Below are 25,974 nucleotides of genomic sequence, written 5' to 3' on the forward strand. Positions count from 1 at the left end.
TCCTCCTCTCTCTCTCCTCTTCTCTCTCGCCGGGGCGGAACTCACTGTGGGTTCACGCCCTCGCCCCACGCCCTCGGGAGACGAGACACCTGGGTCTCATTAATATGATCAGCATTTAAGCCAGGAGGTGACTGCTGTTCGTTGCTGGATCGTTGTCTACCACGCAGCTCCCTGGATTTTCCCCCTGTGTGATTCCCGAGTGGCAAGTGTTGGAGTGAGAGCCAGTGATTGTGTGTGTGGATGATCTGAAGAACGCGTGCTTTTCCCCTGGAGCCTCTTTTCCCTCACGCAGCTGTACATAGCACTCCCCCCTGCACCTTCTTGTATATACACCTGGTGAATTTTAAATAAATCTTTCTTGTGTGCATCTGAGCCTGGAGTCCTGCGCTTGAGTCCTCCTCCAAACCGTAACAGAAAGTCCTTTTCCTGTCTCCTTCACTTGTTTTTTTTTTTTTTAGGCAGTCGATTTGAATGAGTAAACGAAACTGGACAGTTTGAGAAATCATTGTTTTAAACAACAATCATTTAAATTGAGGACAGTCTGAGCCTATAGCAGCTCTGTTAGGGTAACAAAGGTACTACGAGGTATTTAAGATAATTATTCTGGACTTTATGTGAGAAGAAGGATTTGCCTTTGTATAGAGTGATATTATCTGTAATTTGTCTTTGATAAAATCGTCAATAATCAAAGTCACTCGAACATAAACAATAAACACAAACAGAAAGGAGAGCGAGGTTAAGTGAAGCTGCTGAGGTGGAGCCGGAGCTCCGTCTGATCTGATAGAACGTGTTGGATATGGCCGAAGCAGCGAATTCAGCTTCAGGGTGTCTGAAAGGATTTCTGCTTAAAGCAGCACGCTTATTACTTTGATAAAAGAAGAAAAGATCACAGCTGATGAAGTCACAGCTACACGTGCATACCTCTGTTCATTCTCCTGCTAAAGAAAATTAAATAATAATGATAATGATGAAATGATGCTATGAGTGCAGGAATGTTGTTGCTGAGGTCGAGGCTCTGTGTCTGCTCAGCCCTAACAGCATGAAAATCTTTAACTTAACAGATTTAATCTCAGAGTGCTCTCTTGACAGCAGCAGAAACAGAACAAATAAATCTTTCAAAATCAAACTAAGCCATCACAGACCCTCTGAATCATGTTCAGCCACGAGCAGATCGGCAGGTAAAGCAATTGTTCTTACCTGAGAGCAGCTCTTCAGGTGAAACTTTCTTACAGGAGCTTTTAAAAAACAAACTCACTGCAGCGTGATGGGTTTGAACTCTGAGAAACAAGATTGCAGCCAGTCTGAGTGATGACGAGTCTTGGTTTTCATCATTAATGCTCATCACAAAAACAGGAAGTCTGACCTACAGCTGTGGCAGTGATGGTTTCCTCTGCAGATGCTCACTTTAAAACCACAGAGTGGAGGTCAGTCAGTAAAAACCAGGCCAAAACTCCCCGTCAGCAGGAAGAGGCCTCGAGCAGAACCTGAACTAAAAGTCAGAGACCACCACAACCCACACCAGCCTCTAGCAATCCCCCACTCACTCTTGAGAGACAGCATGTGAGGCGTGTACTCTGTGCAGCGAACCCCAGGAAGTCTGCAGGCCCAGATGGAGTACCTGGGAAGGTCCTCAAAGCATGTGCCGGGCAGCTAGCACAGGTCATCACTGACATCTTCAACCTGTCTCTGGAACAAGCCGTCATTCCACCCTGCCTGAAATCTACCATAATCATCCCCATCTCCAAAAAGTCACCCATAACCAGTCTCAATGACTTCCGTCCAGTTGCACTAAATATAGTTAAATTATTGTATAGTTTTTATAATGTGCTACAAGCAGGTGTGCACTTTTATAGAGCTGTTTCTAATCTCGTTATACTGTGTATAATGACAATAAAGGCTTTCAATTCAATTCACGATGGTCAGTAAAATCCCAGGAACACCAAAAAGATCTAAACTCTGAGTCTAATCAGTCAGAGCCACTAAAGACCTTTTAATCATTTCACTGCTCTGAGGGGCTCACAGGGATGAAAACAGACTGGAGCAAAACACTGAACTGAACAAGAGCTCTGTTTGCTGTGTTTGATAAAGCTGAGGTAAGGATAAAACAGACTCAATAAAAGAACTGTAAAACAAAGTTAAAATTTTCCAGTCAATGTGGAAATGAGCAAGTTTTCTGAGGCAGTAAAGGCGCCGGTGACCCCTTTGGAATTTGGAATTCTCATCAAAGTTCCGTTTTTCATTGATTATGGTCCCAAGATATTTATATGACTCCACTTGCTCTATTTTCTGATTTTTAATTAAAGTGAATCCCATTGTGTCTGTGAAGGTTCTCAGTCATCCAGGTCATCGTAGTCAAGATATCACATCATGAGAACCTGTTTCTGGGTTCACTGCCCAGATATCTTGTTATAGGCATGTACACAGCTACCGGGAGAAACCTGAAAGATCTATCCTTGTGCATTGACAGACAAGAATTTCAAGAAGGATATACTCTGTTCATGTTCAATATGAGTCCTTCAGATGACAGCCAAGCGTTATCACTGATAATAAATGGCAACTTGAGACTTGAAATGCGCTTCAGAGTCCCGCTGCCTCACACAACAACGCTGATCGTTTATGCTTGTTACGATTCAATTCTCAAGATCAATTCAAAAAGACAAGTTTCGGTTGATTATTGCTGATAGGTTTCTGTTTTTTCTTGAGTCATGAACAATCATCAGTTGGAGAGTATCATGAGGCTGCTAGTCAGTGACAGATTCTACGGCGTTTTGTCGTCAGCTGAGTTACTGATGTTACTCAAACGTTTGTTTAAACGGCCTGCATATCTGATCATAAATACAGATTCAAGGAATAAACCTGGAACTCATTGGCTGGCGATTTCATTAGAAGAAGATGGAGCTGCCAGTTTTTATGATTCGTTCAGATTCCCACCGGAATGCTTTTACCCCAAAAGCATTCTAACATTTTTGAAAAAGCATGCTGATCGAGTATCTTTCCATGAAAGGACTTTTCTATCAATGAGTTTTTATGAACTACACCTTTTTTTCCCCTTTTTTTTTTTTAACCAAAGAAGGAGTAGCGTTCTAGACATCTCACTTTAAGTCCACATTTTAAGTCTAGATTTTACATTTTAGAGACATAAATAAGGATCTTTTAACAAACGTGTTCCCATGTGTTAGGTTTTGTATTGTTGATTATCATTTATGCTTAGAAATATCTACTTATATATGCTTAGAGTTTTATAATTAGTTTTAGATTGGTAGAGGTTTGATCCTTGATAGTCTGCAAACTTTGTGTGCATTAGAGAGCACTCTGGGAGCATGGGAGAGGTCGTACCTTGTCTTATTGTTTTATGGTAGGATTAACGTAGCTATATCTGTCTTAGTCTAAGTGCCTTTTGGTTTGATGAACTGTTGGATTTCCAGACCAGCAGGTTTAGGGAAGTCATTTATGGGGTCACACTCTGACCCCACACACACACACACACACACACACACACACACACACACACACACAAAGGCAAGGTACTCTGTGTGTATGTATACATCATATGTTAATGAACCTATGCATATTCATGTGACCTCAATAAAAGAGCAGTGTTACGGGGGAGCGGACGAGAGCAACTGGGTTCAAGCGAAGGAACGGCGTTTGTCCAGTTCTCTCCCGTGCACGAGAAACATTAAGAACTTTGCCTACTTCGTGTCTTGCTTGCTGTGTAATTATATTGTCTTCAACGTTCCATCGAATAGGTTCAAGCTACAAACCTATCACCATGTTATGATGTAATCTTGTTTTCTAAATTCAAACGTGCCTTTACCATTAAAGACTGTCTTTTTTTTTCCTTCTCTTATTTTCTTTTCTTTCTTCTGTGTATATTCATAGCACTCCTTGTTATGCATTTCATGCATGTGTTATTTTCAGACATATGGGGGTTATGTTACCCCCCCTCCTCCTCATCAGTAATGATCTAGTTCGGTATTTACTTGGACGTGACTTAGCCAATTAACCAATACCTACCTATTATATGTCAGCTGACCTATCTATGAAGTTTTGACTGGTTAATTTGTAATTTTTTCTGTTTCCTGTCTTGTATTTAAGCAATTTTTTAAAATATTTTACTATGACCCTGATGAAGGCCACAAGCCAAAACGTGTTGGTCAATTATTAAAGTTGTTCATCTTCCCTCAAGCGATGCTGGAGTTCCTGCTTTGTGAATTCTTTCATCCTCTCCATGCATCTTGGAAGCCGGTGAAGTTGTGCCAGAAAATTTTTTTGCCATGAAAGACAGATGAAAGCCACGCTGTCTACAGTATGCGGTCATACGTTCATGGGAGAAAATCCTGTTTGTTATTTCACAGGCACTCCCCATTATGCCTTGATAATATTGTGCATTATTGGGTATATCGTCTGGAGGCGGGAAATTCAAAATTTGTCTAATTTCAACCTTATTAAATTTATTTCTCACAACTATAGAGGGCTGTGGTGAGCTGCTGGCGGAACTCTGCTCTGGATTACCGCCTTGTTGAAACAAACGATCGCGATGATGGTCTACAGGGCTGTCTTGGAGTGGCTCATTTGCAGGTAATTGCACATTGCTTTGGGAAAAGCCCAAGGCGATTGCTGGTTATGAGAGTCATTGAAACAGCTTTCATTTAACCTATTTATCTGGCTTAACAACTCTAGGGGTATTTAAACCTCATCCTGTCTTTCTGCCAAGACAGCTAAAGCCTGGATAAGAGCAGAGAACGGGTCAGAAGAGGAAATGTTTTGAGTTAGGCAGCTTTAAGAATGAGCAACGTTTGACTGTTTGACGTTTCACTGCAGGTCGCTGCGTGCGCATGTGCCCTGGCACTATTTGAAACCTGCTGGTCCGGGATCAGAGACCAGCTGAAGGGATTCTGCTGACCTGATATCAGGACATGTGACAGGAAGTGTGGATTTAAACAGCTGAGATTGAATGCACCTCCAAACCTCACAACCTTTTCCTTTTAAAGATGTCATAACACTGATTAAAATAAAGTATGTGTGTGCAAGGGAGGTAGGTGAAAATGTGAATGTGAGAGGATGGTGGTCAACCATCCACAGAGAGGTGAAGAAGAAAGAGCAGGCAGGAGTGGGTTTGCAGTGAGACCTGCTGTTATGGTTTGGAAGACGCTCATCATCTTCACCATAAATTCATGAGGTTTTTTTCTGTAACGTCAACACATAGAAAAAAAAATTAAACGCAGAGGTGTCAAATTGTGTGTGAGGAGACAACAGGTCATTTGCTTTAAGAAAAAATCTTTTATTTCAAGAAGGCATTTTAACCTGCAGATGTTATTGACATACAGATGTGAGGAAACACCTGTGAAGTAAGCCTGAGAACATCTATCCTGAGTGGCACTCGCAGCGTTAAAGAGGAGCCCGTCTTCAGATTAAAGTCCATTCACTAATTCAAGAACTGAACCGAAGATCAAGTTTAGCTTCAACCGCAAAAAAAAACAAAAAAAGCCCAGCCCAGCTCGGAGGCAGAACAAATGCCGAATGCATGGCCCTTTATTTTGGTAAGCAACAATGATGTATTCGAACTGCACTTTATGAAGTCACTTTATCGTGTCTGATCAAATAAAGCCACTTAAACTGTTTCAGCTGCTGTTGAAAGTCCTAAAGAACCAAAAGCATGTCTGTTTTTTCTCTTGGTAACTTCCTGCAGGGTTTCTGGTCCAATTAAAAACCACCGAAGCTGCAACCAGATGCCATCAAAACAGAAAACCACCTGAAACTGAGCCGCTGTCAAAAATAACACTAGGTGGTCGAGGTGAAACATGACACTCAGCTCGGCCAGTTTCCTGTTGGACAAAAACAATTCAGCACCTTGGCAAGTTGCCTTTTATTTTGAAAGTATCCATGTATAATGCCTTTTTTCTTGAAAGGTTTCATAGGTAATGAGAAGTTTCACTTCCTGCTGCTGGTGTATGTCATTTCAGAATAAAATCCCTGTGTGTGGATGGTGTGAAAGAAGGGAGGCATTCACACAATGGGTGGCGACCACTGCTTTTACTGGTTTTACTGGTCTGACAGGTAAATACATTTTGATGATCAATAATGAGGCTACAGTCCTCAGCAGAGAGGCACGAAGAAGAACCCCACCCCCCCAGCCAGAGTCACGCTCAGGCTCCGTCTACTTCACAGCAACAAAAACAGACACTCAGAGATCAATTGTTTCTGATATCCAATCAATAATTGATGAAGTTCACCTGATGGGAGGGATCAGTTCCTTTCCCCTCCTACGGATTTGTAGACCATAATTTATCCAAAGAACGCAAACAGGTGTTCACTTTCAAAAACTTGCCACTGTCCCATTGAAGGGACTTTGACCAAAATGCTGCTTTTAAATGCGGCTTCCTGATTGGTTCAGAGCATCTCATGTGTCCCATTCCCCCCAAAATGTGTTTGGCAGATGTCTGAGGGGAGCGGTCAGAGCAAACACGCTGCCATCAGACCCACCGCATCATTCGCCATTTTGATAGATGAACAGATGGAGGAGGCGGAGCGTGAGTGTGACAGTCAGTCATATTCCACAACCAATCAGCTCGCTCAGCTGCTGATAGTCCAAACTTCCTGTTCAATTATTTCCCTCAAGACAAAAGCAGACGAGACAGGGAAAATTAAAAAAAAAAAGCAACTTAAGTTGAGTTTGTGCTTCAGTCTATCAGAATCAATAACTGATCAGCTGATCAATAACTGAAAGGTTGCATCAGACTTCTGGTCTGTAGCTCACTGGCTCCGCCCCCAGGCACACCAGAACTGCTTGGCTTCATCCTTTCAGCCAGCAGCAGAAACCTGATTTTTCTTTATTGAATATTATTGATAATCAGTTAATTATTTGATCAATGAAGTGAAACCACTCAGGCCTGGTGTGTACCATGTGGCAGCAGCTTCCTGCTGTCAGGGCTTATATTATGAAGCTTTTTCCTCTATGGACAAATGGATTCAGGTTTTACATGAAGTCTGAATAAACTCATCACGTAACAACACGTTCATGTTAGAAGGCTTTTCAAGATAAATAAAACGTCTGTTAACGCCATGCATTTTATTTTGAAAATCCTCCGGTAACAGCAGAGCTCTGATGAGCCAATTGATCGATCAGCTTTGTTTGAAGAATCAAAGAAAAGGCTGATGTTTGAGAAAGAGACAGTCGGGTTTATTGATTAGAGGGGGGGAAAAAAAAAAGTTTCTGCTTCAAGCTTCATTTGTTCAGGGTGTTGCTTTCGGTTTCCATGGTGATGGACCTCCAACCTCAGACACCGTCTAAAGAAAAACCATCCATACTCCACCCCCCCAAAAAAACAACAAAAAAACAAACAAACAAACAAAACAAAAACAAACAAAAACAAAAAAAAACCCCAGCAGAATAAATTATCGCATCCCTGCCCTCTGTTCACGTGACCTGCAGGGAGACGCCACCCTCAAGCTAATCAATGAGTTTAAAAATCAAATAAAACCTGTTCATTCGATCAATGAGCTGATCAGCTGTCTCACAGGTGAGGCGATGTCAGTAGCCTCAGGACGGCTGCTGCCGGCAGTCTGCACTCTGTGAGGGGGGACAGTCTGTGTGGGAGGGGCACTCTGAGGGCCCTGCCTCCTCCAAGGCTCCCTCTGCCTTTGAGGGCCCCACATCCTCTGAGGGCCCCACCTCATGCTGCTCTGTGATTGGAGGAGCTGGTGCAGGTTTAAATTCTACAGAAATAGAGTTTGGATCTTGACCTCCAAAGGCTCCGCTCCCACCTAAGGACCTCCCTCCTACTGCTCCCCCTCCCATCCAGAACTCGGCCACCACATTGATCTCAGCTGGCCCCTGATCGCTGCTGGCTCCCGCATCCACTGACGACGTCAGGGCTTCAGTGAGGATGGCAGCTGTGTGAGCCACCCAGTTCAGCTCCGCCCTCACCTCCCCGCTTCCTGAGGCTCCACCTTCCGCAGGGGACGGAAGGGAATCTGTCTGAGGCCCTGGCTCAGCTCCACTGGTCGGCCCTGGTTGGGGGGCATTGGCGGGTCCCGTTCCAGCGGCGGCAGTGCCAATGTTGTTGTTGAGGTTATCCTGCAGAGCCGTCTGGTTCTGACCAGCCTGCTGGTTCTGCAGGAGCATCTCCTGGATCCGGATCTGCTGCAGGATTGCCGGAAGCTCGTAGTGATGGAAGAAATAGATCATGGAGTGCTGCGAGAGGACAAAAATGTTAGATTTACTGTCTGAGGGGAGGGGCTTAGCACAGGCATGTGGATGACGACACTTACCTGGATGAAGAGCCAGGAAGTGACGAGGGCGAGGCTGCTGTACTGGCCATTGAAGCGGTAGTGGTAGGCGTAGAAGGCGAAATGGTAAAGGTAGAAGAACCTGCAGGGAGAACAGATCACATGATCAGTCTTGAAGGTCTGCAGGCTGACAAGAGACATTCACAATAAAAATGGCCAAAGCCCGATTGATCTGTTTATTGATCAAATGACCAGGAACCCTTTTAACTTAATTCTGTAACAATGACCTCACACACAGAAAGTGACCTCACCTGAGCCAGTGGCGTTTGCTGGTGTTTGTGTGGCAGCAGATGGCGTCGTACTGATCTGCCAACCACACGATGAGGATAATGTAGAATGCAGTTGTTGTGTCATTGAAGAACTCTGACATGATGGCCTCCATGCCTGAGACAGAAAGTGACATCACAGGTCAGCTTTAAATGTAAGCCACACCCCCCAACCAAGGCTAACGTCCATCCAGTCTGTTTACAAACATTTTTTAATTTGAAGCTCGTTTTTATTGCCAGGAACCTTCAGTACTTTGACTTTAATCTTTATTGAAACTGAACAAACAGGATCACAAAAAAACAACAAAAAAACAAAAAACAAAAAACAAAACATCAGGTCACCTGGAGGTCACTACAGAGTGTCGGTACAGCAGAGTCACGAGCTGCTCTGAGATCAGCCGACTGACAATCAGGCCTGAGCAATCTGTGATTGACAGACGCAGCTACACAAACAAGCTCAATAAAAGCTTTTAAAAAATTAAAAAATAATAAAAAATATGCAGTCACACGACTCCAGTGTAAGGCTGCTAACACTGGAGTCATGTGACCTCTCACTTTTGTAAAGTGAGCAAGCTAGCTGCAGCATTTTGGACTGACTGTAAACAGCATCACAGCAGACATGCAGGCCCTAACCTGCACAGTACCTGCTCACCTTAGATCAGATTTCTATGTAGCGCTGAGCAAGTTTAAATTCAGTTATTTTTAATCTTTACTATCAAACCATAGTTTTTATTCTCTCGCTGCTTTCTATTTATTTATTTTATTTTATTTAGAAAGATGCCAGATTATAGCCTTGGGCTAATTTCCATCTGCAGACCCTCTGGCAGGTTGCTGTTAAACACAAGTTAGTAAAAACATACAGAGACATTATTTACAGGTCATGTGACAAGGACAAAAACAGTGATCACATTATACTAGAACCAACAATGACAAGAAGAGTGGACACAGAGGACAATATAGATAACAATAACGGAAACACATCAATTATATTGCACAAACCCCAGTATTGCACATGCCCTGACTGTCCTGATATTGCACTGACCCATTACACTAATAGTCGTTTCCTTTTTTGTAACACAATAACTCTTTTTCACGTCCAATATAAAGCATGATTATTAAACATGATCACATGTTTGTGTGTCCCTCAGCCGCCCTTTTAACTGACTCTTAAAGATGGGTAGACTTGTACTTTCCCTCACTGACAGTGGAAGACTATTCCAGAAGCTCACTCCCTGATATGACAGAGCATTCTGTGAAAAGTAAACTAAAAAGTATTTACTCAGCCATAAAACTACTGACTGGAATTAAGATGCTTGTGTCCAGATTAACCTAAGATGTTTCTGAGGAATTTATCACATCATTTTCACAACAGTGTTGCATTTTACTGATATATTTTTATAATCTTTAAAGATTTTTATAACCCTTTGACAACATCTCTGGAGCAGGGGGAACACTTTTCTTTGGTAGAGGAGTCATATGAGCTATGAAATACCCCTCTATGATTTGTCAGATGCTGCCACCCTTTGATGTGAAGGGGCACGTGGGCCTGGGTTGATAACAGGCCCCACGCAGCCGCTTATCCTGACTGCCAGTGTTAGGGTAAGGGAAGCCAGATAACGGAAAGAACTCGGCCACGCGTCAGGACCCAGGTGACAGAGGTTCAGAAGCGTCCTCAAACAGAATGGGATCTGGACTCACCTACGAGGGCCAGGATGACAGTGAGCAGAGGGGCTGCTGGGAAGGCAATGGTCATGTTCATCTCCAACATCTGCAGGAGGTCAACTGTAGGGGGTGAGAGAGAGTCAGAATAGACCTGAGGCTCGGGTTCAAAGGTCAACACTGAATGGTATGAGGAACTGACCAATGAAGACGAAGATCTGGTGGTGAGAGTATCTGAGCAGCATGGACACCGACAGAGTCTGAAACGGAGAACGCGAGACTCAGTCGTGACATCGTGCGACTGAACGAACCCGAACGATCAGTGTGGGTCATTTACTGTATTTGTACTTACAAATATGACCATAATGACAAAGGCGGCCAGGTAGGAGGTCCTGGCCATCCACATGCTGACAAAGCGGTAATGCTCACCGGAGACCACGTTCCTCAGGAATCCTGCAGAGAACCACACAAACACCTGAGCTGTGTCACATGACTGGAAGTAAACACCTGCTCTCTAAATCCAATCAGTGAATGTAGCATCACACCAAAGTGCCCTGCCCCACCCTCCATTTACAGCGCCCACCCCACCTTTGTTCTCCTCATTCTCGGCGAGCGCCTTCACGCTCGACATCAGGATGTCATCGTAGCCCAAAAACTCATCGAGCAGGAAACGACTGAAGCCATCTCCGAAACACTCGTCCTTCATCGGATCTGCAAACAGACACAGACGCGGTTAGGGTGTGCAAGTTGGCCAACGCTGAGGTCATGTGACACGGCGGCTCAGAGTCTGACCAAGTGTGACGACCATGACAGGGATGTTGAGTCTCTGTCTGGTGCTCTGAGAGAGGCGCAGGAAGCCATACTCCAACGAGTACTCCACGATGTACTCCTCCTGAGGCCACACTGCGACAATGAACAACAAAGTAAACAACCACATCAGAAAAAACACAAAAATAAATACATACAATCTTAAATTGTGAAACATTAAACAGCTAAGCAGGTGTTTCTGGACTGAATAAGGAGGCGGAGTTAAAGGAGGTGAGGTGGCAGGGGTGGGGTGGAGAACGGTTTACCTGCTCGGGTCATCATCTCCAGCTCAGACACTGAGTCCTGCAGCGGCTGCATACCTTTAGTGGTCTGGCTAAACGAGACGTCCTGGCTGTCGTTGGCTCCTCCTCCTCCTGAAGCTCCTCCTCCTCCTGCACCAACCAGAGATGGCTTCAGGCGGGGCTCGATGTCCAACTCAAACTGCAGCAGGACAGCAAAAGGTTTTGAGGGTCATTTCTGCTTTTAATCTGAGAGTATCCAGGGAGTAATATGAATACTGGCGGTCATCACATTACTCTGGCCTGAGGGAGTGCAGTCAATGGGACACTGAGCAACGCTCATCACAAACCCCAACTGTGGGTTTCATACAAAAGGCTCCCGGTACCCTGTTGTTGCTAAGGAAACGTGTATTCACCAACCAGTTTGCAAGTAGTTGCAAACTGGCTGGTGAATACACGTTTCCTTACACATTTTGTTCCACCAAAAACATCCCTTTGATGGCTGACCTCCGACAGAACACGGCGATGGGAGGAAGACAGGACGAAAGAGTCATTTGGAGGTTGTAGTAGTTGTGTTCTTCCAGCGATCGGGATCAGTGCAAGATCCCGACTCGGGGCCCGTGTGCGCAAGGCCTGAAGTAGCCAATAGCAGTTTAAAGTTCACCTGAGTCAGGTGTTCGGGGTAGTTAAGTCCCCAGATACACAGAACTACTCTGAGCTCACACACACCACCAGAGGGCACACCTGCCAACAAGTGTTTTACCGCCATCCTCTTATTACTACTTTTCGTTTCTATTGGAAACCCAAAATCTGTGTGACTCTCAAACTTTATGAAGACCCACACACACACACTAAACACTTCTGACTCACAGGGAAAACAAGAAGTGACATAAGCAGAGGATTTAGAACTCGCTGCAGCTCTGCAGGACCAGGATGCGAACGTGATTCAGAATTCTGATGCTAAAGAGGAAGCGCTGTTAAGGTCTGTCACTTCCTTTCAGATCACCTGCTCCAAGCCAAGCTTGTTTACACCTGTGCAGGTGAGCTGGGGCCCGTTCTTCGTACGTCGCTTACTACATCCAAGATCAAATGACACATCCAAGATCAAATCATCGCGCTAACCGTGAGCTCGCTAATCCGGTTCCCCGAACACACCTGCTGTTGACAATTACTACAGCTGGACGCAGGAATGTGACATCACTGGGTGTCGTAAAAGGGGCTACGCATCGATAGTAGAAACATTGATCGGCAACCCGCTGATTGGTCGGCGAAAATGTCGAAGGGGCGTGCTCGGTATTTTCCGGCAGCAGAGCAAGAACTCATGAGTGAGGGATTTCAGGAGTTTCAGAGTTTAATTAAAACGCAAGAGAACACTGCAAAGGCTGCAAAAGCAAGGAGAGAGGGCTGGCAGAAAGTTGCTGACAAATCAAACTCGTAGGTAATTTAATAATAATAATAATAATGGATTGGATTTATATAGCGCTTTCCAAGGCACCCAAAGCGCTTTACGATACCACTATTCATTCACTCCCACATTCACACACTGGTGGAGGCAGCTACGGTTGTAGCCAGGCTGCCATATCGCGCCATCGGCCCCTCTGGCCAACACCAGTAGGCGGTAGGGTAGATCTATCATATGACACTATATTGTCCAATATCATATGGCATTATATTATATTATAATATGTTATATTATATCCCCTTTCACATTAGAGCCACAACAGGACCCACAAGAACATGGGAACAAGTAAAAGTGGAATACAGGAGTATTCTACAGAATGGTAATATTTATCTCTTAGATTGCTTTGCGTCTCTTGGCAAGGTAATACTGGCCTGTAATACTCTGTTAGTTTGTTCATAACAGCAACCAAGAAAAGGGCAGAGGAAAAAAAGACAGGTGGTGGTCCTGCACCCCCTCGTCAACAAGTTGGTTAAGTAAATAATACCCTCACGGGAATATCGATATCTCTCTATGAGCACACTGTCGCGCTGAGCTAAAGGATCCTGTCTATCCCGCAATATACGCTGAATTCTGAGGACTCTCCTTATCAATCTTGCACCTTCCGCAATGGGTTGGTCGCGTATACGGACAGGACATGGCTGCGACAGGCTTCCCAAATCCACCTTCGCTTTTATAGCCGTGGTCTCTCATCTTGATTACACGAAGTAATTTACAATTACTACTCTGAAATATGAATTACATCTGTAATAATCACATACATGTAATAGAATGTTAATAGTTCATTTCCCTTTTTTAGGAAATGACCTGTATGTATCTGTGTGACATCAATAAAAGGATCAAGTGCTGCATTATCTTTAGTTACATTGATAATATTTATTTATGGTGAAACAGTGGAAAAATATCGCTGTTGCTTTCGTATAAATGAAGCGGACATACCTGCGTGGCCGCGATCTAATCCTGTTTACATAAAGTAAACCTGCTCCCGAGCAGGTTTACGCTTACGGCTCTGTTGCTATGACAGCAAGTCCCGGATGAGCTTCGGGGAACCGACTGATCCAGGATCACGCGAAATCGTCAACAATCTAATCCGGCTAACCTACTTAGCGAGGTACGAAGAACGGGCCCCTGGCTGTCTGATGCTGTGGTTTAACACTAGAATCACCAACACCAGTGATGGCAACGACATCATTTCTGTTAATTTTCTTCTAAATTTAAGTAAAATTTGAAAAAAAACAAACAAAAACAAACAAACAAGTATTTAAGGTTAATTTTAGGGATTTTATTAGTTTTATAAATTTATATATATTTTCATTACAGATTTTAAAGTTCAAATACAAAAAAGAATAAACAGAGTACAACAAATAACATCTAACACATCTAAAAAAATCCAACTATTACAGACGAACGTTATCAAAGTTCAATGTGTGTGCATGTGAGAGAGAGTGAGAAAAAGTGAGAGAGATCACCTGCACTGAGCTGTTGTCAAACATCTCCACAGTCATCTCCTCCTCTTCCACTTCTTCGTCGGGCAGCATCGCAAGGCTGAGCCCGCCCATTGCCAGCCCCCCTCCTTCCTCCTCGGCATCCAGCTCATCATGGAGGCTCGCCGAGTCGTAGTGCTGAAGGAAGATGGGTGCCCGGCTCGAGTTTCTCTGGATCTCAACCCGCAGGATGCCGTCACGGGGCCAGCGCTCCCTTACCACCTCTAGACAGTTGATGGGTGAGCGAGAGAAGGCAATGTGGATGTAGGCAAGGATGAAGAGGACGAAGAGTGCCTGAGGACGGGTTAGAGAGATGTCAGCGAGCGCTGGTTGTGTCACCGTAATCTCATTTCTGCATCAGTGAGTCTCTCACAGCAACCAGAGTTTATAAAATACGTCACCAATAAAATAAAAACTAGGGGTGCAACGATACACAAAATTCACGATTCGGTTCGATACTTTGGTGTCATGGTTCGATTTTTTTTTCCCATACAAAAAAAATGTTCATGCCTTTTTAATTTGTCATTTATTAAAATTATAAATATATATTTTAACTCAAAAGTGCAGTTTTTAAATTTAATGTTGCTGAAACAACAAAATAATTAAAATAATAAATCTGATCGAGAAATCACTCAGCTTTGGAAAAGAGAGTTTATTACAGAGAAATGGCTCTTTCCAAAATAAAAGCTATACTATACGCTTCTTCTGGGCTATATTCTCAGCAGCATATTAAACATATCAGGTCCCCATAAGGAGAATCATGTGCTAATGGCTGTCTAAATGACTCGGGTAAAGTTTGTAACATGCGTGCTTGTTGTTTTTGTCTGCTTCCACTTGTCTTTGCACTAGGATGATGTCGGTGTAAACGTGCAGTCATATTCGTTGTGTTCCCACTAGTGCTGTCAGCGTTAATCTCGTTAAAATGACATTAACGCCATAACGCGGCAAATCTCCGTTAACGAGTTACCGCGGCTCGCCCCGTGCGTGGGGCTGGACAGCGTTAGCACGTTAACAAGCTAACTGCGCTAACGCACTAGTTCCCACCAATTGATGCATTGCGTGGCACATCCGACATACTGTTTTACTTTTGTCCATGATGCGCTTACCATCAGGGTCATGCTTCACATGAAAACCAAGATAGTTCCAAACGCCAGATCTGAATGAGGGTGGGGGAGGTTCAATTTCGGGTAGCGTTGAGGTAGTTGCCATGTTGCAACGAGCTTAGCTTCTGTCTTGCTAGCTTGTGCTGCGCTCATTGGATCTGCACTGACAGTGCAGCCTAGGCGGAGTAGTCGAATGCAGATCCACTGAGCGCTCAACACAGACAGCATCGTCAGAAGAAAAGTTGATAAAATAAATAACATTTTTGTATTGTTCGATACATATGCGTACCGAACCGAAAGCACTGTATCGAATGGTTCAATATCGATACGAGTATCGTTGCACCCCTAATAAAAACAATAAAATGTACACATCAAAATCAATAAATGTCCTCTGATCAAAGAAAGTAAACATCTGGAACCTGTCTGCAGAGTCACCAAAGACCCTTCCTCTGTGGGTTAGCAATCGTTTCTGGTCTCTGTGTAAAGCAATTCTGCTGGCTCCTCACAGCTTCACCTACATCATTCGCAACATAAACCTGCCCACTGAGCATGCTCAAATGTCTGAGACAACGCTCTGTAAGGACACCGCTGACTCCACAGAGGAACCAGCTTGTATCGGGACCCTGTCCCCTACCTCATTCACGCTACTAAAGGAACAGGCTGCTGGGAGACTTCCCATAATACTCTAAGGGTTTCTTCTCCACTTCCTGCCACCCCCAACCCACTTCCCTTGCTGAGCCTGGCTCTATTGTAGATAGAACTTCCTTCTAACAGGTTCTTCCCCTCCACTGTGCTGTTATACCACGTGCTGCTCAGATGTGGGTCATCTGATCGTCTAGGTTTCCTCTTCTGTTTTGCAGACTTTACGTTGCAGAATAAAAGCATGTAAATAAAGTTTAACTGAATTATTTGTGGAGAGGAGTCACCTGAAACATCTGTGATCACCTGAAACACCTGACCATTACCAATACTGTGACGTGTTCCTGAGATCACTATTCAGAAACAGACTGACTGATCAGTAATGTGATTACATCCTGCTGACAGGTGAGCTGTGCCCCACCTTGAGCAGAACGAAGAACTCAAAGACCCTCCTGAAGGACGGAGGGAATAGGCGTGCGTAGGTGACGGCCATCTTGAAGAAGAGCGCATGGAAGAGGCGGTCGCGGACATTGATGAGGGGGTTCTGGTTCAGGTTGGGATTGCGGAGGCGGTTGGGTCCCATGTTGTTGTTGTTGTTGTTAAGCGGGACATTGTTGTTGTTCGCCTGGTTCTCCGACATGGCTGCGATTGCCCGTCGTTTCTGCTCGTGCTCAGAACTCACCACCGCCAATGACGACTCTAGGTCAACATGGCTGCTACTGCGTCCTCAGAGCGAAGGTCAAGACCTGAGTGCCGCACCTGGAACACACAGATGAACTCACTGATGACTACAGTCAGGGGGCAGAGCCTCAACCACCTCTGAAAACAGATCATTAAGGGATTTAGGTTCTCAGCTCAGAGCTGCAAACAATCAGTCACCTTTATTCCGATCAATAACTTTACACTAAACACAAGTATTGATTAACATGGCTTGTTTAGATAAAGTCATCTCAGTAATCACCAACAACCGATCCAACCTTTCATCCAATCAGATGACATGAGATCAATAACCTGCAGGTATTTTTTTTTTTTTTTTTTTTTTTTTTAAATCAGATCAAAGAAACCGAGACACTGATGATCTAATCTCTGTGCTTTAGGAGCTGAACCTGCTTGACACCAAAAGCCATTAGAGGTGTCAGCATCTGACCAATCACAGTTAGTGTTCAGTGCGCTGTCAGAGTGGCTGATTTTAGTACAGAGAAAGACTGAGCTGAAGAACTTAACCCCCACCTCCCCACGGCAGTACTTTATTTTTTCTCAGCACTGCAGAGTCTGTACCGAGCAAGGCTAGCAAAGAGAACTGATACCAAAAACTATCGATTACTTTCCTCTGCATCAATAACAGCAGCGTCAGCCTCAAGTTCTCGAGCTGACACAGCTCCTCCCATCACTAGCAGCAGGTGGACAGTAGTAAACCTGGAGAAGCACCTCAGAGACTGTCAGTCCATCTTTAGGAGGAATTTCATGAATTCAGAGAAGCTCCTATTTTATTAAACATTTACCTGCCTGCGACACGTTAGTGTTAGGATTAGCTCTTCCCCCATCCTAACTGTTATCATTAAGCTAGGAGATGACATTAAAGTGGGAGTGAGGCAGGAAACAGACAGGCTCAATTTAATGACCGCTAGGGATGAGAATTGTAAAGGTTCTTGTAAAAGGACCAGTTCCCAGTTGTCCAATTCCTTAGAATTCCAGGACCTATCGATTCCGCTTACGGATTCTTGTACTCACACTACGATCAGCTGATTTCAGTTCTTGTGTCAGAGGAAAATAGCAGCTCAGTCGTAATCGTAATTATGAGACATTGTGTTTCAGGTCATTTTAAGGAGTAACATGAAAGTAACGTAACGAGCAGTGTTGGGCAAGTTACTGTGAAAAAGTAATTATAGTTACTAGTTACTACTTCAAAAAAGTAACTGAGTTACAAGATTCTAAAAGTAATTAATTACTTGAAAAGTAACTATTGCGTTACTTTAAAAAAAAAAAAAAAAAAAAAGTTTAACCCTCTGGAGTCCAGGGTATAATTGGCCATTTTTGACTACTTTTGATGTTTTCCCCTACATTTCACCTTTAAAAACTATTTACTTTGCCTTGTTTGGTATCATTCTCTTCAGCACAACCTCATGTGTCTGGATTTACAGTTATGTTTTCATTTTGACATACTGTATTAACACAATTGAACACCGTGTATATATTGTTTATCATCACTCTGGTTTTACGTGGCCTATCAACACAATTTAAAACCTGGTATATATATCACCTTGTTGCTTTGTCATCTTAAAGTGGTCGTGTGATTGGCTTACCATGACTACTTTATTCTTCCACAGCCAAACAGCAGCACTCATGCGATTGTTTTGCCCCCTTAGCTCCAGGTATTATGCCAAAAAGTGATCGTCGGGCAGAAAGTGACTGCCGCCTGCGGGAGCGCGCAGGCGGCAGTCACCGCATTTTCTTGTTAGTAACGGTGTTGTAACGATAGGAATAGTAATTACTTAGATTAATCGTTACTGAAAAAAAAGTAACGCCAATACTTGTAACGCCTTTATTCCCATCACTGGTAACGAGTAATGTAATGAATGACCTTCTCCAGAGAGTAATTAAGTCACACATTACATAGCTTTTAAGGAAAGTATTCTGTGTAATATGAGTAATAGATTACTTTTGAGTAATGACTCCAGCACTGATCATAACAAAGAAAGGATCATGGACAGTCAACATGGACAAACATGTGACCCACAGTGTGCAGTTAATGTGCATGACTAATGTCTTTGATATGGTGGAGACTCTCAAAGCACAGCCAATAAGGAATCAAATCAATAAGTAATATCAATAATGGAATCAGAATTGCTAAATTCTTATAAATCTTCATCCCTAGTAACAGCAATAGTAAATAGTGAATAAGCCCATCCTAAAAACACAAGCAGTGAAATGACAGTGACAGATCAGTAGGAAACACGAAGTAGCAGAACTGCACCTGAGTGTGCACGTCAGGATCGCTTCTTCATTTCATCTTCTCCCCTCCCAGCATCCAAAATCCGAGCTTCACATTGAGTCCGACCAGTATTTCTTACTACCGTGATTTCACGGGTAAAGGGGGCTGTTTTTAGAGGTTTAGATGTTTTCTGAGGGAACACTTTTAAATTCCTTCATGAAGGAAACTCCTGGAGCTCAGGTGAGCTCAGACTGATGATGATGATGATGGATAAGCTGTGGCAGCAGGTCAGGAGGTCTGCAAAAACCACAGACTGAGATCATCAGGATCTTCTGCATCCTCCAGCTGCAGCCTGACGATCTCCAGGTGAGACACCACAGACCAGCTTATCCCCCCCACCGGTACATGTAAATACTGATGACCTCAGGAAAAACATCTGAGACATGTGGTCCTTCAGCATCGGGTCAGCTGACTCATGTCTCCATTAATCTCACCTGTGAGCCACACACCTGAGGCCGCTCTCAATGACAGGTGTGAGAGGCTGTTCTTAGTGCGGGAACCTCAGCAGCCGCCCCCTCCTGGACATCAGAGAGCATGCAGCTCTACATCTTTATTTACAGTCTGTGAGGTCTCAGGTAAAACAGGAAGTGGCGTTTAGTGACTTTTTGCCATGAAAACAGCAGGATTGGGACCATAGGGCCACCATAACAAGACTTTGAGGGTCTCAGGCTGTGACATGATCGTTTGCCAGGTGACCAGCTCAGGATTGCAAGGGACTCCTGGACATTGAAGAACATGCAGCTACCTGTGAGAGTGGGAGGAACCTCTGAGCTCAGTCTGATCCTCACTAACTTCCTGTCTGAATAAAGTTTAACGAAAATAAATAAAGTTTCTCACTGCTCCACTTGCTGCACCTCAGGACAGGTGATGTGATCAGCTGATCGTCAGCCCGGAAATGTGGTGTGTGTGTGTGTGTGTGTATATTCTGATCAGCTGATCCTGATTGGCAGGCTCAGGTGTGTGGTGCTGCTTCAAGCAGATTACCCCCGCCACCCCGCGTGTGTAATCCATAGACACCCTCACCAGCGGCAGGTGACGCTGACTCACCTGTGCGCGGCCTCGTCGTTGTTTCTCTCGCTTACCCACGAACGCCACAGTTAGCCGTTAGCAGCGCTAGCAGCAGGGTTAGCTCTGCGGCTAAAGGCGGAGTCCGGAGGCAGCCGGATCGGACAGAACCGGGAGCCGTCTCGATCCCAGCCGACAGGTGAAGGGACGGAGGGTCCGGGTGCACGGAACCGGAGCACGAGGTGAGCTCAGAACCCGGAAACTGTGGCTAAACTGCGGCTAACACAAGCTAACAGAGGGTAAGAGTCTGACTACTGTCAGCGCGTCACTGAGACCGGAAATACACGTCCTAATACCGGAAGTAGTGAACCCCGGTTGAAGGTTCTTATATCCCTGAGCGCTGCCTGGCAGGCGCCTCGTGCTGGTCGAAAGCTTCAGCACGTTTATTAACGGTGAACAGCTGATATGTCACTGGTTACAGAGTCCAAAAACTGGGATTGAGCTGATGGAGGAGCCTCGGATGAGAAGGTGAGGGAAGAATCACAGAAGTAAGTTAAATGATGTGAGGCTGTGATCAGCTGACCTGCTGTTCTATGTGGATCTGAGACGTCACACTGAACAGCTGTTCTGCATCAGCCAATCACTGTAGAGTAACCAGCACTGAGCTGCCTGTACGGCGTGTTCTTCATATAACAGATCTAATGTCTGATTAAGACCTCTGAACAGCACATGGGAGCTTCTCTCAGAGACCCTGAGTATGTGTAAATACAGCAGCTGGACTCTCAGACCTGATGTGTGGCAAACTGCACATACACAGTTTGTGTTGCTCATATTTGCTGAGCTGACTAATTACCTCACACTTAAACATTACACAACTTCAGCTCCTGTCACACGTTTCTATATGTGAATGTTTCACTGGGACGAGATGAAGACGTGACGAAGCTGATGTCACACATCAGCATTACTTAACAGGTGTCTCCATTGCTGTCACTGGAAGCTAACTGATCGACTGGTTCACACATATTACAATGTAATCAGATTTAACCGTTCATTAACTGAAGGTGTTGGGTTGTTCCCACCCACTTTGACAAGGTGAACTCTGCCCATCAGGATGGAGGTCGCTCCATCAAGCAGAACAATAAAACATCTTCATACTTCATACTTTAGCTGATTGAGCAGGTGGGGGAACCCTAGGATCTGTGTGGGGAAAATACTCCGCTCACAATCATTTCTATTGACAGCTCCAACAGATTTTCTTAGTGTTTGAATAGTTTTACATTTATTGATTTAAAAGTGACAGTGTGTATTAATGAACATATATCAATGCAAATATACCAGATTTAGCCAAAGCTACTTTTCATCTGTAGTCCCTGACAGGTCAGACAAAAACTATAAATAAGAAATTTAGCACACCTTCAGACAAAGTACAACAAAGTAGCGCTAACAACAAATCCGTAAAGTTATGTACAGGCTGTGATCAGCTGACTGGCTGCTCTTTGTGGATTTACACACCTGAATTCAACCAGATGTGAGCAGATGTTTTGCAGCTGTCTCGGCTGATTTCTACATTAACAGTATACTGAATGCCGTCTTTATACCAGACAGTATAAAGTTGGTATAACAATTGAATTCAGTGAACGAATCTAAACATCATCATCCTAAATGTAAATTAATTTCTATTGCTGAACACTGACCACCACAGCACCACAGCAAAGTGCTTTACTGTGAATTCACCACAGTACTGCAAAGTAACCTGTTTATCCTACACAAAACTCCCCAGAATTGTCAGACAATATTTGAATAACACAAAATTAGTATACTTAGTTTGTTTTGCAGGAAGTTTCACTAAATGAAAATACATAATTTATAAAAACACATCAAAAACAATATGTGATTAAACACGAGGACTTGCATGTAAGCTTTATATGAGCAGTCCTTTTCTTTAAATCTAACCTCTCTTTCTACTCTCCTCTGTCTTTTTTTTCTTATCTTTCTCCATCTCTGAGTGAAGTTAGCTTTCTTTTCTCTCCCTGTGAGATACAGAAGCTGGACCTTTAACTAGCAACATAGCTCAGAGTTTGAAAGCATGGATCTATCCATTAGTGCCCAGGCTGCTGCTGCTGGTGATGGTGTGAGGGCCACGCTCCATCATCTCGAACTAGTCTGTTAAACATGATGATGAGTTAGCCGCACTGCCATAGTCACCAAACTCAGCCCAATAGAGCACTTTCGGGATGTGATGAAGTGGAAATTCCCATCATAGGTGTAACAGCTGTGTGATGATGATGTCATGTCAACATGGACCAAAATCTGTGAGGAACATTTCCAGCAGCTTCTTGAATCTGAGCCAATCTGAGTTAATCTGAGTTACAGCAGCTCTGAAGGAAAAAAAGAGTCCAACCTGGTACTAGCGAGGTGTACTGATGCCTGGTCTCTCTTGGAAATGAGATTTTTAATCTCAATGAGATTTTTTACCTGGATAAATAAGGGACTAATAATGTGGCCAGTGATTCATCAATTTTTCCTGAAATAGACTGAAGATGTGAAATCCTCAAACCTGAGATACTCATTACTCTTGTCATCTTTCATCATCATCCTCAGACATCAGAAACAGGGCAGGTGTTTAACTGTCAGAACGAAAACTCTTTTTAAACTTTATTCTAGGTCAGAAACTCTGAGGTTTCACATCAAAGTTAATTCAAATTTAAATTTTATTTTTCACATACACAATCATACACAGTACGACATGAAGTGAAATCCTTATTGCTGTGCAATTCCCGACCAAATAGAAGAACAAAACTAAAGAAATTAAAATGCAAATCAGCAGAGTGCAGATTGACTGTGAACAGTCAAAAATACAGTAATTGAGGTATGTTATTGAAGTGAATTATATGAATTCAGATGAAGCTTCACAATCAGGTGAGATTACCTGGAGGCAAATAGACACAGGAACTGAAAGCTTCAGTCTCCAGATTCATCACAGTCAGTCATGATTAGCAAACCTGATCTAGTTATGCTGCTGTAGACTCTCATCCTCTCTCTGTACCTTTCTGCAGGTGGGCCTCATGGTTTCTGACTCCACCCCTTGTCCTTTACAAAGAGGGTGTCTGCTGTGAGCTGACAGTGTGTAAATGAAGTTTAATTGAATGACATCACAGCATGACTGATCACTGATTGATTCCTCCCTGGACAGAAGCTGTGTTTCCACTGTCAGACTGAAGGGGGCGCCATCTGTCAGCAGAAAACATGATCAGGACACACACACAAACACACACACACACATTTTCCCAGTCTCTGTTGCCTTGGTAACACCCTGGCTGCTGGATGGCCTCCAGGAAATGAAGAGTGAGACAAGATGAGTGGGAGGGAGGTGTGTGTGTGTGTTCATCCTGGTTTGATTCTAGTCGGAATTTTTGAACTGAGGTCCTGCAGAGACAAAATTTGTGATGAACGTCTGTATCCAGCAGGGGCGCCTAAGCCATCCACAGAGAGGTGAGGAAGTGCAAGCAGGGTTGAGCAGGTGGAGATTAGTGTCAGGGTGATTCATGATGGAAGGATAGCAGCAAGACTGAAAGGGAAGGTTTAAAGATGGCGGTGAGACCTGATGTGATGAACAGGATCAGAAATGAGTCCATCAGACAGGCGGCTCAGAGTCAGAAAGACTGAGAGAGGCATGTATGTGCAGAGGAAGGAGGGTGGAGGATGGAGATGGAGCTTCAGGGAGGGGGAGAAGAGGAAGAGTTCAGAGGTTCATGGATGTAGTGAAGGACATGGAGAGGGTCGGTGTGACAGGAGGAGATGGAGACATGAGCGACTATCAGGACTGCTAAAGGAGGGAGTGATGTGTGTGTTTGTGTGTTAGATCTTATCTCAACACCACTGTTGCCATGGAAACTGCATAATGAGCTGAAGGTGCAGGACATTAGGCAGCTTGTTTGTATGTGTGATTGGTTCTGCTATTGATCCTTGAAGCTCTGTGAGACAGATGAGGTCACCTGACTCACCTGAGCGCGGACCTCAGTGTCTCCAGCCTGCTCAATTCTCATGAAGCTGACTGACACCACCTGTAATTCTCCTGTAACCCTGAGGCCCCTCCCTGGGCAACTTAACCACCATCTGCACCCTAACCTGTGTGATCTTAATGTCTCGTATGATGATGTGGGGCAATGCCGGTATTCACCGACACAAATGTAACTGCATGCAATTTTCTAAAAACCAACAGCTTTTAGATTTTAAGAAAATTCCAGGTTTTCCAGGCTGGCCATGACACTGCACTGTGGTGACAGGAAACAGCTGCCACATACAAAGGTTGTATGTGGCAGCTGTGGAAGTTGTGGAGGTTGAGGTTGAACACCCGTGACTCCCCATCAGCAATCTGCCTCAGAAGAGCTAAAACACACTAGCCGTGTCTGGACCTAAACTCCGCTGCAGGTCCATATATCAAACGATCACTATGGCATTACTGAGAGTTGAAAAACTGTCTAAAGTCTTTCATCTTTATTAAAATGATCAGCGTTCTGCTCTACCAGGTGGAACAATTGAGTTTAACATCCAGGCATCCATGAAAACGGAATTTATGCCATTTAACGGAGTTAGAAGTTAGCAGGGAGTTAGCTCGCTAGCTTCTATCTAAATACAATATAGCATGTCCTGACTGCAGGGTTTTAGAAACAAATTAAAACGTACAGCTCTGTTATCACTTCCAGCATAAATGAAGACAGAAAACTAAAAAGCAGTGACGTTTGTAGGGTTACTGAAGTTGGGCTAGCTGGTATATAATGATGTGCTACGTGACCATTAGCAACACAGCTATGTTAGCATAATATAAACAAGCTAACTTTTTTTCCACTCGATAAAAGTTGACGTGAGTGTTCTCGGTGGTCAGGAACAAATGTAATCGCATGGCAGGATGCTGTAAAAGGACCGAACTTCAGCCAGGAGAACAACTGAGATAATCCATCCACAATACGAGGTTAGTCATTCATATACTGCAGCATGGGCTGGGCTGTAGCTACATCCTAAGGTTTTAAAAACTGAGCTTAAATAAATGATTAGGGTAATAAAAGCCGAGGGAGATCAACAGTGATCACTGACTGTTTTAGGAGCTTTTTGAGATCAAATAGAAGAAAATACATAACATTAAACATGTTAACAACACAAAAGCCATATTAAACGCAGACTACTTTAGGCCCGGAAGTAGGATTCGTCGCGTCATCACTGAACAACCGGATAGAGGGTTTTCACCTACGTCACGTTCTGGGCGGTAACCCACATGCGCGGCCATATTGGAGGCACTCGGAGGTAAACACTGAAATGGATCAATGTCCGAAAGCACAGAAAAGCTCCTCAAAATGCGTTATAGATGCAAAGGCATACAGGAAAGGACTTGGTCCGCAGGAAAGGGCACAATATTTGTTTAAGGTTTATTGGTGGTGGTGCAGATCCATACGAGTTGGCTCCTTTGTCTTGGATCAATGACGACCCGAAAAGTCTTCTGTCTATTGCGTATCCTGATATCATCAACTACCTGGTTTTCTTGCCGAGCCTATACACAGGGGAAGACTTTAAATCTTATAAAAGTTTGGAGGCCTATAACCAGATGGTGTGTGGATGGGTGAGGGAGATGCAGTATCAAGTCATCAGCGACAGATGGCAGTGCTCTGGCCTTGCTGGTCTCTCAGCACTAATTGGTCAGTTTAAGGAAACGCCCCATGAGACCAAAACCTCCAGGAAGCTCAAATGATGGAGAGACTGAGAGAGGATGAAATAGGAAATTAACAAGTTGACAAAGACTCTGAGGGATGTCTTCATCACATCATCTGTGGAAAAGTTAGTGCAACACACAAACGGCTTCATCCTCTGCATACCAGGAAACAACCCGGATTAACAATTATTACTGAGAGCCACGATGGCATCATTGGAAGAAAAGAGGAAGACACAGTGATGAAGAACGAGCTTTAATTGGAACCACAGAGCATGCACCTGAAACAGCTTCTTCAGCTCTTTTTATAGCAGCACTTTATACACTC

At 44.0% G+C, this 25,974-nt stretch overlaps 1 protein-coding gene across 2 annotated transcripts; it reads right to left on the reverse strand.

Moving 5' to 3' along the window:
- Nucleotides 1–6,019: 6,019 nt before the first annotated feature.
- Nucleotides 6,020–20,511, reverse strand: tmem259 (transmembrane protein 259). Of its 2 annotated transcripts, none has more exons than XM_026159116.1 (12): nt 19,988–20,511; nt 16,370–16,707; nt 14,192–14,500; nt 11,291–11,465; nt 11,010–11,120; nt 10,806–10,928; nt 10,570–10,670; nt 10,420–10,477; nt 10,257–10,340; nt 8,544–8,676; nt 8,275–8,374; nt 6,020–8,197 (listed from the first exon to the last, which is right to left on the reverse strand). In XM_026159116.1, exons 2-12 carry the CDS (start codon nt 16,586–16,588, stop codon nt 7,544–7,546), a joined length of 2,067 nt encoding a protein of 688 aa, XP_026014901.1. In that variant the 5' UTR covers nt 16,589–16,707; nt 19,988–20,511; the 3' UTR covers nt 6,020–7,543. The 2 variants fall into 2 exon arrangements, with proteins under 2 accessions (XP_026014901.1, XP_026014902.1); XM_026159117.1 differs by having other exon boundaries at nt 11,345–11,465; nt 19,988–20,509.
- Nucleotides 20,512–25,974: the final 5,463 nt, after the last annotated feature.

The sequence above is a fragment of the Astatotilapia calliptera genome, chromosome 23 (assembly GCF_900246225.1).
Source record: "Astatotilapia calliptera chromosome 23, fAstCal1.2, whole genome shotgun sequence".
Lineage (NCBI taxonomy): Eukaryota > Metazoa > Chordata > Actinopteri > Cichliformes > Cichlidae > Astatotilapia > Astatotilapia calliptera.